General features: G+C 45.4%; 1 protein-coding gene across 4 annotated transcripts in view; it reads left to right on the top strand.

The window, feature by feature from the left end:
• Nucleotides 1-1,018: 1,018 nt before the first annotated feature.
• The window catches only part of CCDC13 (coiled-coil domain containing 13), a 42,480-nt gene continuing 29,965 nt past the window's right edge, over nt 1,019-13,533 (top strand). The window contains exons 1-7 of one of the 4 annotated variants that reach the window (XM_053409392.1): nt 1,019-1,343; nt 5,219-5,453; nt 7,428-7,576; nt 7,764-7,906; nt 9,575-9,655; nt 11,313-11,423; nt 13,038-13,142. In XM_053409392.1, the coding sequence (XP_053265367.1) occupies nt 1,181-1,343; nt 5,219-5,453; nt 7,428-7,576; nt 7,764-7,906; nt 9,575-9,655; nt 11,313-11,423; nt 13,038-13,142 (987 nt within the window). In that variant the 5' untranslated portion in view covers nt 1,019-1,180. The remainder of the gene's footprint in view (nt 1,344-5,218; nt 5,454-7,427; nt 7,577-7,763; nt 7,907-9,574; nt 9,656-11,312; nt 11,424-13,037; nt 13,143-13,533) is intronic. The other 3 variants (XR_008332880.1, XM_053409391.1, XM_053409393.1) reach the window with 3 other exon arrangements.

Consider the following 13,533-nt stretch of genomic DNA (forward strand, 5'->3'; position numbering starts at 1 on the left):
TTTTTGCTTTTTTAAAAAACCTTTTTTTATTCTTGTATAGAAAAGCGAAGCCTGCTCTGATTAAGATTTCTTTCGAAACGTGTGATCTCCAGTCTTTTTGGAATGCGTTGGTATTTGGCAATTTATTTATTTTTAAGTATTTCCGTGCCATTTTACACACATTTCGCTTCCCAAGCGAACCTAAATTACATTATCTCTTTAGAAACCCCGAGCAGCGTCGCAACTTTTGGGCACCCCTCATTTTTTATTTATTTTTTATAATTTTTTTATTAGATTTCCATTTTATAATAATTAAACACATCCTTATTATCCCCTTTACTTCGTTTCCTCGTATGAGCCTGTCGACTTCCCTCCCTCCTGCCTCATGGTTTTCAAAGTTAATTTTTTATATCATAGCAGTTACACATTTTCCAATTTATGTTTCACTCATTCAAAATATCTCAACTTTTAAATAAATATAAAAAGGTAGTAACAATTATCATTACAAGTCTTCTGACAACCCTGCTAGCATTGTCAGTTGCTTACAATGGTCCTTCAAATATTGTATAAAGAAATATTCTCTGCATTTCCCCCATGTTTTTTGAAACGTGTGATCTCCAGTCTTTTTGGAATGCGTTGGTACTTGGCAATTGATTTTTTAAAAAGTATTTCTGTGCCATTTTACACACATGTCGCTTCCCAAGCGAACCTAAATTTTGTTATTTCTTTAGAATCCCCGAGGAGCAGCGTTGCAACTTTTGGGGACCCCTCATTTTTTATTTATTTTTTATTAGATTTCCATTTTATAATAATAAACACATCCTTATTGTCCCCTTTACTTCGTTTCCTTGTATGAGCCTGTCGACTTCCTACCCTCCCACCTCATGGTTTTCAAAGTTAATTTTTTATATCATAGCATTTATACATTTTCCATTTGATGTTTCACTCATTCAAAATATCTCAACTTTTAAATAAATATAAAAAGGTAGTAACATACATTTTACACGCATTTCGCTTCCCAAGCGAACCTAAATCACGTTACCTCTTCAGAAACCCCGAGCAGCGTCGCAACTTTAGGGCACCCCTCGTTTTTTATTTAATTTTTATTTGGAATTTGGACGTTGAAGGGTTAAACTGCGCGCCGCTGCCTCGCTGATCCATCGCATCCTTTCTCCCGGAGCGGAGCCCGGAGGATGCTGCCATGGCAACGGTTGCCGAGGCAACCGCGTCCCGCTCTGGGACTCCGAGGGCGGGCTTGCGGCCTAGTCCGGCCCTGCCGCCTTCCAGGCCCGGGACTCGCGTAGCCTTCCTCTGCCCCCAGGAAGGGAGTTGCGTGGGGAGACCCGGCCTAGGCCCCGAGAGAGGTGAGGACTGGCCGGGGTGGGTGTGTGGAAATTGCCCGGGGAGCCTGGCAGCCTCCTAGCGACGGCTTCGGGTGGAGATTCCTGCCTTGCAAGGGGGTGGACTAGATGACTTTGGGTGCCCCTCCAACTTACAAGTGCATGGTACTAATAAAGGGGGAAGGAAAGAAAGAGAGAGAGAGAGAGAGAGAGAGAGAGAGAGAGAGAGAGAGAGATGCTTTTCTGCCCAACCCAACAAATGTCTATGACACCCCCCTCCAAAAAATAAAAATTTAAAAAAGGCGTAAAGCATAGCTGTCAACGTTTCCCTTTTTAAAAAAAGGGAAATTCCCTTATTCCAAATAGGATTCCTCGTGAGAAAAGGGAAATGTTGACAGCTATGCCATAAAGGGACACAAATACTAATATTTTAATGTTGTATTTTAATCTTGTTTCTAAGTTGTATTCATTCAACTTGTTTTTATTATTGCTTGTTAGCCGCAAGGGGTATAAATAAAAATTATTATTATTATTATCATTATTATTATTATTAAATCTCTTTGAATTTCTGAATGGGAACCTGATCTTAATGGAGGAGAAAACCCACGAGGGAAGCTAACAGAAGCAGCTCAGTGACACGTTTTATACTGTATTTTATGCTGTTTTTTTTGTTGCACCAGTTAAGTGTTTTGAATTTGTTGTTAGCCTCCCTGAGCCCGGTTTTCTGAAGTGGGAAGGGCGGGGTAGAAATAAAAAAATTATTTATTTATTTAATAAATACTTGGCTTAATTTTATTTCCTATGCCTCCAAAAAAAAGGGGGGGGGGAGCATGCTTATAAACTGCCCAAAAACTTAGGGATTGATACACTTTTACATGCGATTTAAAGTGGCCTTAACTTTATCTGCTTGTGTCGATGGACTGTGTTTAAATTTTGTAAGGGTGGGATGGGGGGCAGAGACTAATCTCCTGAATGCTTGTTGTTCAAAATCAATAAAATGGAGCTATGCCTGTTTCTTCCCCTCCCCATTTGAATTCCCCCTCATCTTTTATTGGGAAAATATAAATAAAGTTACAGGAAGGGGGAATTACATATTTGCCGGCCTCAACGCTGGTTCAGTTGTACCCACCCACTTTTTCCAGGGATAAAGCCTTATCCCCCCCCCCCGCCTAAGGCATCAGTGAGTGGGTGTAACATAATAATAATAATAATAATAATAATAATAATAATAATAATAATTTATTTATACCCCACCCATCTGGCTGGGTTTCCCCAGCCACTTTGGTCTGCTTTCTACAGAATATTAAAATACAATAGTCTGTTAAACATTAAAAGCTTCCCTAAACAGGGCTGCCTTCAGATGTCTTCTAAAAGTTATTAGACGTGTGTGAGACACAAACATGACACCTTCGAGTTCTCTAGGCTTCAGTTGCCTTCTCTCAGAAGTGAAACCCCTGAATAAGAACAGGCATGCATGTGTGAATGTAAGGATGCAGATGGCAGAAGGAGAGTCAGGGTCCACACCTTCCTTTTCATCCTGCGAGCACTAGATTTAAAGTGGTGCAGGAGGTTTCCCCTCACCGTGCGCCAAGCTGAGGGGCACAACCTAATAATAATAAAAATAAAATAAAATAAAATAAACATCTTTCCGCAGGGCCTGCAAGACAGAGCTGTTCTGCCTGGCCTTTGGTTTGGACTCAGTCTGACCCTTATGTTTCCCTCCCCTTATGGTTTTGATCTATGGGCTACTATTAAAATGAGGCTGCATTTTAAATTGCATTTTAATCCGTATTTTAATAAATTGGTTGTTGTTTGTTCCCCCCTATTACCGTATTTTTCGTCCCATAGGACGCTCCGTCCCATAGGACGCACCTAGTTTTTTGGGGGGGAAATAAAGGAAATTTTTTTCCCCTTTATTTCCCCCCCAAAAGCAGGTCGGGGAAACCGAACCAGGTTGAGGAACAGCGGGATGGCGGCGCTGCGCCTCCCTGCTGTCCCCCGAGCTTGTGGGGTGTCTGCCCGGCTATCCGCAGCATGGGGAGCCCTGCAGGGAAATCCTGCAGGGCTCCCCACACTGCGGATGTCTGCCCGGCGCGAGGGGCACTCTGCTTCAGGGCGCCCCGCCCGCCGGGCGGCAGGCTGCTATCCGCAGCGTGGGGAGCCCTGCGGGGAACTCCTGCAGGGCTCCCCACGCTGCGGATGTCTGCCCGGCGCAAGGGGCGCTCTGCTTCAGGGCACCCCTCGTGCCGGGCGGCAGGCTGCTATCCGCAACCTAGACATCCCTGCGGGACCTCCCGCAGGGCTGCCTAGGCTGCGGGTGTCTTCCTGAAGCCTGGAGAGCGAGAGGGGTCGGTGCGCACCGACCCCTCTCGCTCTCCAGGCTTCAGCGAATGCCTGCATTCGCCCCATAGGACGCACCCAGATTTCCCCTTCATTTTTGGAGGGGGAAAAGTGCGTCCTATAGGGCGAAAAATACGGTATGTTTTTCTTGTAATTTTTCTGGTGTTAGCCGCCCTGAGCCTGGCTCTGGCCAGGGAGGGCAGGCTATAATAATAATAATAATAATAATAATAATAATAATAATAATAATTATTATTATTATTATTATTATTATTATTACTATTATTATTATTATTGGTATTTACTGTAGCAAAATGAATTACTGTGCAAATAGGAAATATTAAGGGGGGGCCAGCAATATTTTGTTTTATTAGCTGTTGTGTGATGCTTCCCCAGTTCATAATTTCATTATTCCCATCTGGAGGGTTATTCTTGCGCTATTGGGCAACAAAAGTGGGTCAAAATAATAACCGGAAACATTAGCATTATAAAAAGTTACAGAAGTTCAGTAGGAAGTTGTGTGACATCGTGCAGAAACAAAGACATGCGCTAATTGGAAATGAAACAATATATCCACCGCAAAAAACGTTGCAGGCACAAATATTATTGAAAATGCAATTGTGTATAACCCCCTTCATACCACCATGAACACAATTCATCATGAATGCACAATAAGAAGGGCATTCAGAGGGGGCACTGTGGTTATGGAGAGAGCTGAAGGACCAGGTGCGCAGCCTGGGAGTCATTTTGGACTCACAGCTGTCCATGGAGGCACAGGTCAAATCTGTGTCCAGGGCAGCTGTTTACCAGCTCCACCTGGTACGCAGGCTGAGACCCTATCTGTCTGCGGACTGCCTCACCAGAGTGGTGCATGCTCTAGTTATCTCCCGCTTGGACTACTGCCATGCGCTCTACGTGGGGCTACCTTTGAAGGTGACCCGGAAACTACAACTAATCCAGAATGTGGCAGCTAGACTGGTGACTGGGAGTGGCCGCTGAGACCATATAACACCGGTCTTGAAAGACCTACATTGGCTCCCAGTACGTTTCTGAGCACAATTCAAAGTGTTGGTGCTGACCTTGAAAGCCCTAAATGGCCTCGGTCCAGTATATCTGAAGGAGCATCTCCACCCCCATCGTCCAGCCCGGACACTGAGGTCCAGCTCTGAGGGCCTTCTGGCAGTTCCCTCCCTGCAAGAAGTGAGGTTACAGGGAACCAGGAAGAGGGCCTTCTCGGTGGTGGCGCCTGCCCTATGGAACGCCCTCCCACCAGATGTCAAAGAGAAGAACAACTACCAGACTTTTAGAAGACATCTGAAGGCAGCCCTTTTTAGGGAAGCTTTTAATGTTTGATGTGTTACAGTATTTTAATATTTTTTTGGAAGCCGCCCAGAGTGGCTGGGGAAGCCCAGCCAGATGGGCGGGGTATAAATAGTATAAATAATATATTATTATTATTATTATTATTATTATTATTATTATTATTATTAGCTGTCTTGGAACCGTTCTTGAGAGCATACTGATTTTTTTATTTTTTTTCTCTTTGTTTTCCTTTCAAGAGTGCATAATGGAGCCGGATGAGGAAGTGAACGAAAATTTAAGAATGCAGCTTAAGGCTCTCCAGGAACAGCAGCAGAAGAGGATGCAGAACCTGATGGAGAAGAAGAAAGAAAAACAACAACAGAGCGTGAAACAAAGCGAAAAGGGCAATCCAGAGGAAGCCTTTGGGGTCCAAGATGATCTCGGCTTATACACCGTGGGCAGTGAGATGTCTAAGGAGCACATTAGCAAAAGGTATAGAGGTAACCCAGGCTTATTCACCAGGAATTGTCAAAGGATGCGCTGGACGTTTGGGTGCAACTCAGCTTGCAGAAGAGGGGGTGCATGAGGTTAAAACACACAGAATAGGGAACCTCCAGCTTCCCAGACTATCCTTGTACCTTAAACCTCTTGAGCTGACCTTCATATCTCTTTGCTGTAGAGCTAGAGCAGGGAGCCCCAGGACTGGGAAACAGAGGTGTCCCTCCAGGCCGCTCTATCCAGTGTTTTTCCGCTGAAGTGTTTTTCCCTGTCTGAGACATAGTTTATAGCTGTTTAGATAGATAGATAGATAGATAGATAGATAGATAGATAGATAGATAGATAATTTATTATGGTCAGAGACCAGCTTATAAAACACACTTGGGGGTACAATCCCAGAAGGAAAACAAACATTTAAAACAATGTACAGTGGTACCTCGGGTTAAGTACTTAATTCATTCCGGAGGTCCGTACTTAACCTGAAACTGTTCTTAACCTGAAGCACCACTTTAGCTAATGGGGCCTCCTGCTGCTGCCGCGCTGCCAGAGCCCGATTTCTGATCTCATCCTGAAGCAAAGTTCTTAACCTGAAGCACTATTTCTGGGTTAGCGGAGTCTGTAACCTGAAGCATATGTAACCCGAGGTACCACTGTACAACAATAAATTTAAAAATTATATATTTTTCCCCAAATTTTTTTTATTGGTTTTCACATTTATCAAAGAAACAAGAAAAACATTACAAAACACAAAAACAAATAAAAAGACATAAAAAAGTTATTACTTCCAGTCCCTAATTTCATTACATTGATAACTGACTTCCTCAAATCCCCTCTAACTGAATTTCATTATATCACCTGTTTAGTAGTTATCCAAATTCATATTTCTAATAGTATTAATTTCTTTCATTTACTACCCTTTTCTCCTTTATTAATATTCTAATCCTTAATCTTTATTAACAACATATTCTTAATCTACCCCTAAGCCTATTTATTACTTCCAAGAAATTTCTCTTTATCTTATATTACAATATTTAGCTAAATATTCTTTAAATTTATTCCAGTCCTCTTGTGCCTCCTCTTCTTTCTGGTCGCGGATTCTTCCAGTCAGGTCGGCCAGCTCCAAAAAGTCCATCACTAAATTTAAAATTTGTAAATGTGATAAGCGTATAGACATTTAAAACTTTAAGATAAGCTGCTGCAGAGAGATGACCCAGCGTCACCCATGGAACCGAGTTTGGGGATTTTCTTAACGAACTAGTTTGGGTCAGGGGACAGTCTGCGCCTACAGATCTGTACACAGAATATGGCGACCATCCGGATCGTCTTACGATCTTTGCCTAATAATAATAATAAATTTTATTTATACCCCGACCTCCCCAGCCAAGACCAGGCTCAGGGCGGCTAACAACCAATAATAAAAACAAGTTGATTAAAATACAATTTAAAAAACAAGATTAAAACACATCATCAAAACATTAGGATGCAGCCTCTTCACAGGAGGAGAAGAAAGAAAGAAAGAAAGAAAGAAAGAAAGAAAGAGGGGGAGGGAATCAAACTGATTCTAAGCCAAAGGCCAGGCAGAACAACTCTGTCTTACAGGCCCTGCGGAAAGAAATCAGATCCTGCAGGGCCCTGGTCTCTTGAGACAGAGCGTTCCACCAGGCCGGGGCCAGTGTTGAGAAGGCCCTGGCTCTGGTTGAGGCTAATCTGCCTTCCTTAGGGCCCGGGACCTCTAGGGTGTTGCTATTTATGGACCTTAAGGTCCTCCGTGGGGCATACCAGGAGAGGCGGTCAAACAGGAAAAGGTCAAATTTTTGCTTTTCCGGGAGGTCAGTGAGCCTCACCAGCAGGGGATCAATGGTCTCACTATGTGCCTCTTCATAAAAGGGACATCTAAAGAACAAGTGCTCTGGGCTTCCTATCTGCCCCAATAGCTGTTCTGTATTTTCTCCTCCCCACCCTCCGCAGGTTACTTGAAAATGAAAACGACCAGCTCCAGCAGCAGCTTCGAGAGACTGTAGATGAAAACGGCAGGCTGCACAAAGTGCTCAAGGAGCGGGACTTTGAAATCAAGCAGCTGCACAAGAAGATTGAGGAAGAAAGGCTGGCGCTTCTGGGTAAATGGAGATGCTTTGCATACACCTGCCATTGTCTGTGCGATCTATTTGCAGGCTCTGTTGCCTTCTACCAGGGCCGGGCCCACCCATGAGACAAAAGTGAGGTGACCGCCTCAGGATCCACAGGGCTAGCGGATCTGGCCTCCAAGGCCATTGCATCGCCCACTGTCGCTGCTTCTTTCCGTAGGGACCTCGGGCGTCCCGGGAGACGTGGCGGCCACAAAAATAGTGGAGTTGGCGAAGCAGAACCGGCACATGACTGCGGAGGTTGAGAAGGAGAAAACCAAAGTGAAGCAGCTGAACAACAGAATCAAGGAGCTGGAAAAAGAGGTGTTTCTGCTGAGAAGGATAATAGTAGTAGTAGTAATAATAATAATAATATATTATTTATACCCCGCCCATCTGGCTGGGTTTCCCCAGCCACTCTGGGTGGCTTCCAACAAAGTATTAAAATACAGTGGTCTGTTAAACATTAAAAGCTTCCCTAAAGAGGGCCGCCTTCAGATGTCTTCTAAAAGTCTGGTAGTTGTTCTTCTCTTTGACATCTGGTGGGAGGGCATTCCACAGGGCGGGTGCCACTACCGAGAAGGCCCTCTGCCTGGTTCCCTGTAGCTTTGCTTCTCGCAGTGAGGGAACCGCCAGAAGGCCCTCGGCGCTGGACCTCAGTGTATATGCCATCGCCTCTACTCCTCTGCGTCTCGTCACTCAGCAGGCAGCTAGGATCTTGCCCGTGGTTTCATTTTGATCCCCTTTGCTGCTAACCTGTTTCCTATTGCCTCCCTGGTGAAATACCTCAACTTCGAGCCTCTGTCTGTGTGGCATTCCATTCTCCTTTTTAGTTTAGGTTTTAGTGAATGAATCAAACAAATCAATACAACAGAGACAATAAAAATATAAAACAAAGCGCAGTACTATATCTGGTGGGGACTTAATATGATGTACTTAAGACCATAAGCTCATAACAATAACAAACTTAGTTGGTCACTAAGGTGCTACTGGAAGGAATTTTTTTTATTTTGTTTCAACTACGGCAGACCAACACAGCTACCTATTTACAGGACCGCCTCCCCTGGTCTGCCCCACAGAAGACCTTTGTTGTTGTTGTTTAGTCGTTTAGTCGTGTCCGACTCTTTGTGACCCCCTGGGCCAGAGCACGCCAGGCACTCCTGTCTTCCACTGCCTCCCGCAGTTTGGTCAAACTCATGCTGGTAGCTTCGAGAACACTGTCCAACCATCTCGTCCTCTGTCGTCCCCTTCTCCTTGTGCCCTCCATCATTCCCAACATCAGGATCTTTTCCAGGGAGTCTTCTCTTCTCATGAGGTGGCCAAAGTCTTGGAGCCTCAGTTTCACAATCTGAAGACCTTAAGGTCCATGAATAACCATAGTTTAGAGGTCCCGGGCCCTAAGGAAGTCAGACTATCCTCCACCAGGGCCAGGGCCTTTTCAGTGATGGCTCCCACCTGGTGGAATGCTCTGTCCCATGAGACCAGGGCCTTTCAGGATTTAACCTCCTTCCGTTGGGCCTGTAAGACAGAGCTATTCCTCCTGGCCTTTAATTTGAATTCAGCCAGAATTTCATTTCCTTTCTCTTCCCTCCCCCTCCCCTTTTATGAAGATTACCCGCTCTGGGATCCCACAGCTAATTCTCCCCTGGCCTCTTCGCTGGCCCAAGTAGGACCAATTCAGACAGCTAGCCCTGGTGACTATCTAATGCTTATTAGATGGATTTCCCCAAAATTTATTTCTGAACTTTGAATTTTATTGTTATTCATGTTTTTATACTGTATTTTATGCTGCTTTTACAATTAAGTGTTTTAAATTTGTTGTTAGCTGCCCTGAGCCCAGTTTTCTGAACCGGGAAGGGCGGGGTATAAATAAAAATTTATCATAATTATTATTACCTGCCTGTAACCTTTCTCCTTGATCTGCTTTGTAGTTGCACTGTAAAGCTGGCATTTATCTAATTGTGTGTATATATGTGTGTGTGTGTATTCTAGATACAAATGTCATCTCTCAAGCCCCAGTCACTTGAGGAGAAAGACAGTCAATCTTCTCGTAAGGCCACAGAAGTGCCTCTGGTAAGAATGAATCACTCTAATGTTCTCAACGTAGTAACGATAAGACCTTTAAAGCAGGCCTGGGGAATCTAATGTATGGTTACCAGGTTTTTTTCAATGAATCCGGGGACACTTTTTTTTTTTCTTAAGCTGAGTAGCAACAGGGAGTCAGTAGTGGTGAGGCAAAAGACACAAGCACACATGCATATTGTATAAAGGTGCAAAGCCCTTCCTTCGCACCCTGTGAAACATAAATGTGCAGGTTGTTTTTTTTAAAGTGAGCAACTCCTGAAGCCAGCCAGAGCCAACTGTGCTACCAGGCTGGCTCCGGGCTGCTGAGGCTGCCGCTGCCATGTTTCCCGGGGACAGATTTGCAAATCTGGGGACGTTCCGGGGACGGAATTTGTCCGGGGACAGATTTGCAAATCCGGGGACGTCTGGTAACCCTAATCTAATGCAGCCCTCCACGCCTTTCAGTGATAGAGCATCTGCCTTTGGGATTTTCCCCAGACCACACCCCCTTCCCCCAAGCCCCACCCCTCACTGACTCTACTTCCCACCCTCCTTGAGCGTTCCGCCCCCCCCCAAGCTGGAATGTGACCTTGAGCTCTGATAACATTCCTTTTCAACCACGCCTTTGGCTGATGAATATCCTACTGCCATTCAAATATGCCTGTGGGAAGGAGCGTGTCAGGGAACTGCCATCAGCTCAGAGGCGAGAGGCGGAAGATTGAAGATCGTGAGAAGCAGCTGTTCTTTCGGGGAGGAAGGAAGCCACGCCTCCATTGGGGAAGGGATGAAGGGCTCGGAGGATGCTAGAGAGCTGCAACACCGAGCCTGAGCAAAGCGGGGGGGAGGCAGGTCCCCCTTTGCCCACGCCCTCTCTGCACAGTCATTTTACGCGCAGAGAGGGGAGGCGTAGGATGGGGGTCAAAAGACTGCTCTGCTGGGGAAAGTTTAAGGACCGCCCACTCCCAGATTCTGCTAGTGACTGAGCAGACATGTAACTGAGTCGTTCTGCACTGTGAATGTTTTTGCACCGATAATAAAGCCTTGAAAAGACCAGTGTGGGGTCTTGCCTGTTCGCTCTTGAGCAACCACGCCAGCACGTACCTAACAGAGCGCTAAGTGTTTTGTTGTGTTTTTGTTTTAACTTTTAATGTTGTGTTTTTATCTTGTGCACTGACCTGAGATAGAATCGTAGAATCTTAGAGTTGGAATAGTCCAGCCCCCTGCAATGCAGGAATCTCAGCTAAAGCATCCATGACAGATGGCCATCCAACCTCTGCTTGAAAACCTCCAAGGAGGGAGCGTCCACCACCTCTAATGGTGAATCTTCAGATAAGTGGTGGTGTATAAATGTAAATACAGTGGCACCTCGGATGTTGAACGGAATCCCTTCTGGAAGTCCGTTCGACTTCCGAAAACGTTCGGAAACCAAGGCCCCGGGAAGCTCCTGCAGCAACCAGAAGCCGTGTCAGACGTTCAGGTTCCAAAGAACGTTTGCAAACCGGAACACTCACTTCTGGGTTTAAGGCGTTCGGGAGCCAAAACATTCAACATGCAAGGCGTTCGGGACCCAAAGTACAACTGTAAATAAATAAACAATGCCTTGTAATGTGCCATTTGTTCTTTATCCGTACTAATCGAAAAACACCCCTTTCCCTCGAATCTCGAGAGCCCAGAGATGAAAGCCTTGCAAGAAAAGTTAACAGCAGCCAACTTCAAAGTGTCTGAATTTCGCAACCAGCTCCAGACCACAAAGCAGGAGCTGAAGATGACACAGAAGGTAGGGTCTTCTGTTAGTTTGCATTTCTTAGGATTGATCTGATGTGTAGACATTCCATAACTCTAAGCATCTCATTGCTTTTCCCCACTAGAGACGTTTATGATGCTTGGGCCTAACATTTACAGACATGCAACAAGCAATTCAGATCAGTGAGGTCACCCTCACTGACCCAGCCCTAAGGTCACTTTCAGGGTATACATTATCTGCCAGTATTAGTTGTCCTCTCCTTGAACATGGGGACGTGGGTGGCGCTGTGGGTTAAACCACAGAGCCTAGGACTTCCCGATCAGAAGGTCGGCGGTTCGAATCCCCGCGACGGGGTGAGCTCCCGTTGCTCAGTCCCTGCTCCTGCCAACCTAGCAGGTCAAAAGCACGTCAAAGTGCAAGTAGATAAATAGGTACCGCTCCAGCGGGAATGTAAACGGCGTTTCCGTGCACTGCTCTGGTTCGCCAGAAGTGGCTTAGTCCTGCTGGCCACATGACCCGGAAGCTGCACGCCGGCTCCCTTGGCCAGTAAAGCGAGATGAGCGCCGCAACCCCAGAGTCGGCCACAACTGGACCTAATGGTCAGGGGTCCCTTTACCTTTACTTTACCTTGAACATGGGAGGTGTCCTGGGCTGGTTTAGTGACGTATGTGGCAGCAGGAGCTGAAGAAACAGAACAGCTGTCCTGGGACAGCGGGTACTTCAGATATTTCTGGAGTGACTTTGCCTCAGCTGTGTTTCTGGGTTGTATGCAGCAGCCAGGCAAAACGACTCATAAAACTGCTGTGTGAAAATGCCACTTCAATTATTTTAACAGAAAAATGGAGTATAAATAATAAGCTTTAAAAACATGGAGGCAGAAGCTAATTTGGGCTCCTCTTATGGTCTTTAGAAAGATTTTGGAAAAGGCACTTTCTGCAACACATTAGCTAAGAACTTGAACCTGGGTTTGCTTATTTTCTCCTCCTGCCCAGTCCATTTTCCTTTTGTGTCGTGTCTTTTTCGATTGTAAGCCTGATAGCAGGGACTGTCCTTTACACACACACAAAATATTTTTAGGCTGCTTTGAGGACCTTTATTTTGCTGAAGTACGTTTCCGTACTGAAGTACGTTTCTGAGCACAATTCAAAGTGTTGGTGCTGACCTTTAAAGCCCTAAATGGCCTCGGTCCAGTATATGTGAAGGAGCATCTCCACCCCCATCGTTCAGCCCGGACACTGAGGTCCAGCGCCAAGGGCCTTCTGGCGGTTCCCTCGCTGCGAGAAGCCAAGTTACAAGGAACCAGGCAGAGGGCCTTCTCGGTAGTGGCCCCTGCCCTGTGGAACGCCCTCCCACCAGATGTCAAAGAGAAGAACAACTACCAGACTTTTAGAAGACATCTGAAGGCAGCCCTCTTTAGGGAAGCTTTTAATGTTTAACAGACTACTGTATTTTAAAACTTTGTTGGAAGCCGCCCACAGCGGCTGGGGAAACCCAGCCAGATGCGTGGGGTATAAATAATAAATTCTATTCTATTCTATTCTGAAGAGCAAGATTTTTTAAAAAGGTTAAATAAAATAACTGATAAATCGAAACCTTCAGCACAAAAGATTTTCCATGACATAATCATGTTCTGTATCTGGTTTTCAGCTTTTAGCCAATGAAGTTGGAGAGGACATCAACATTCAAAATCTGTTGTCCACTCCTGGCACCTGGCGTGGGCGGGCTCAGCAGATTCTGATTCTACAAGGGAAAGTGAGTCAATGGTCTTTGTTCCCCCGCTCTTCCGAACACTGCATGTCAGAGTCAGACAGATTATTGCAGAATTTCAACAGGCCGTTTGCACGCGCAGCTCTGGTCCATTGTCAGTCAGTTAGCAGGGTTGCAGAGCGCATGCCTTGCATGCAAAAAGTTCCCCGTTCAATCCCTGGTACGTATCTCCAGACAGGTCTGAGAGGCACCCTCCTCCGAAACTTTGGAAAGCAGGTGCCTGTTGTAAATACTGTTACACCAGGTGGATCAAGACAGATCCTTCTATTTTTATGCTTGCTGATCAGATTCTTAGTGGTACCCCCTCCTACCCAAATTATTCAATATCTTCTCAATCCAATCCTCCTCTTTCTCACTGACCTTAAACCCTTTCATT

The sequence above is a fragment of the Podarcis raffonei genome, chromosome 12, assembly GCF_027172205.1.
Source record: "Podarcis raffonei isolate rPodRaf1 chromosome 12, rPodRaf1.pri, whole genome shotgun sequence".
NCBI lineage: Eukaryota > Metazoa > Chordata > Lepidosauria > Squamata > Lacertidae > Podarcis > Podarcis raffonei.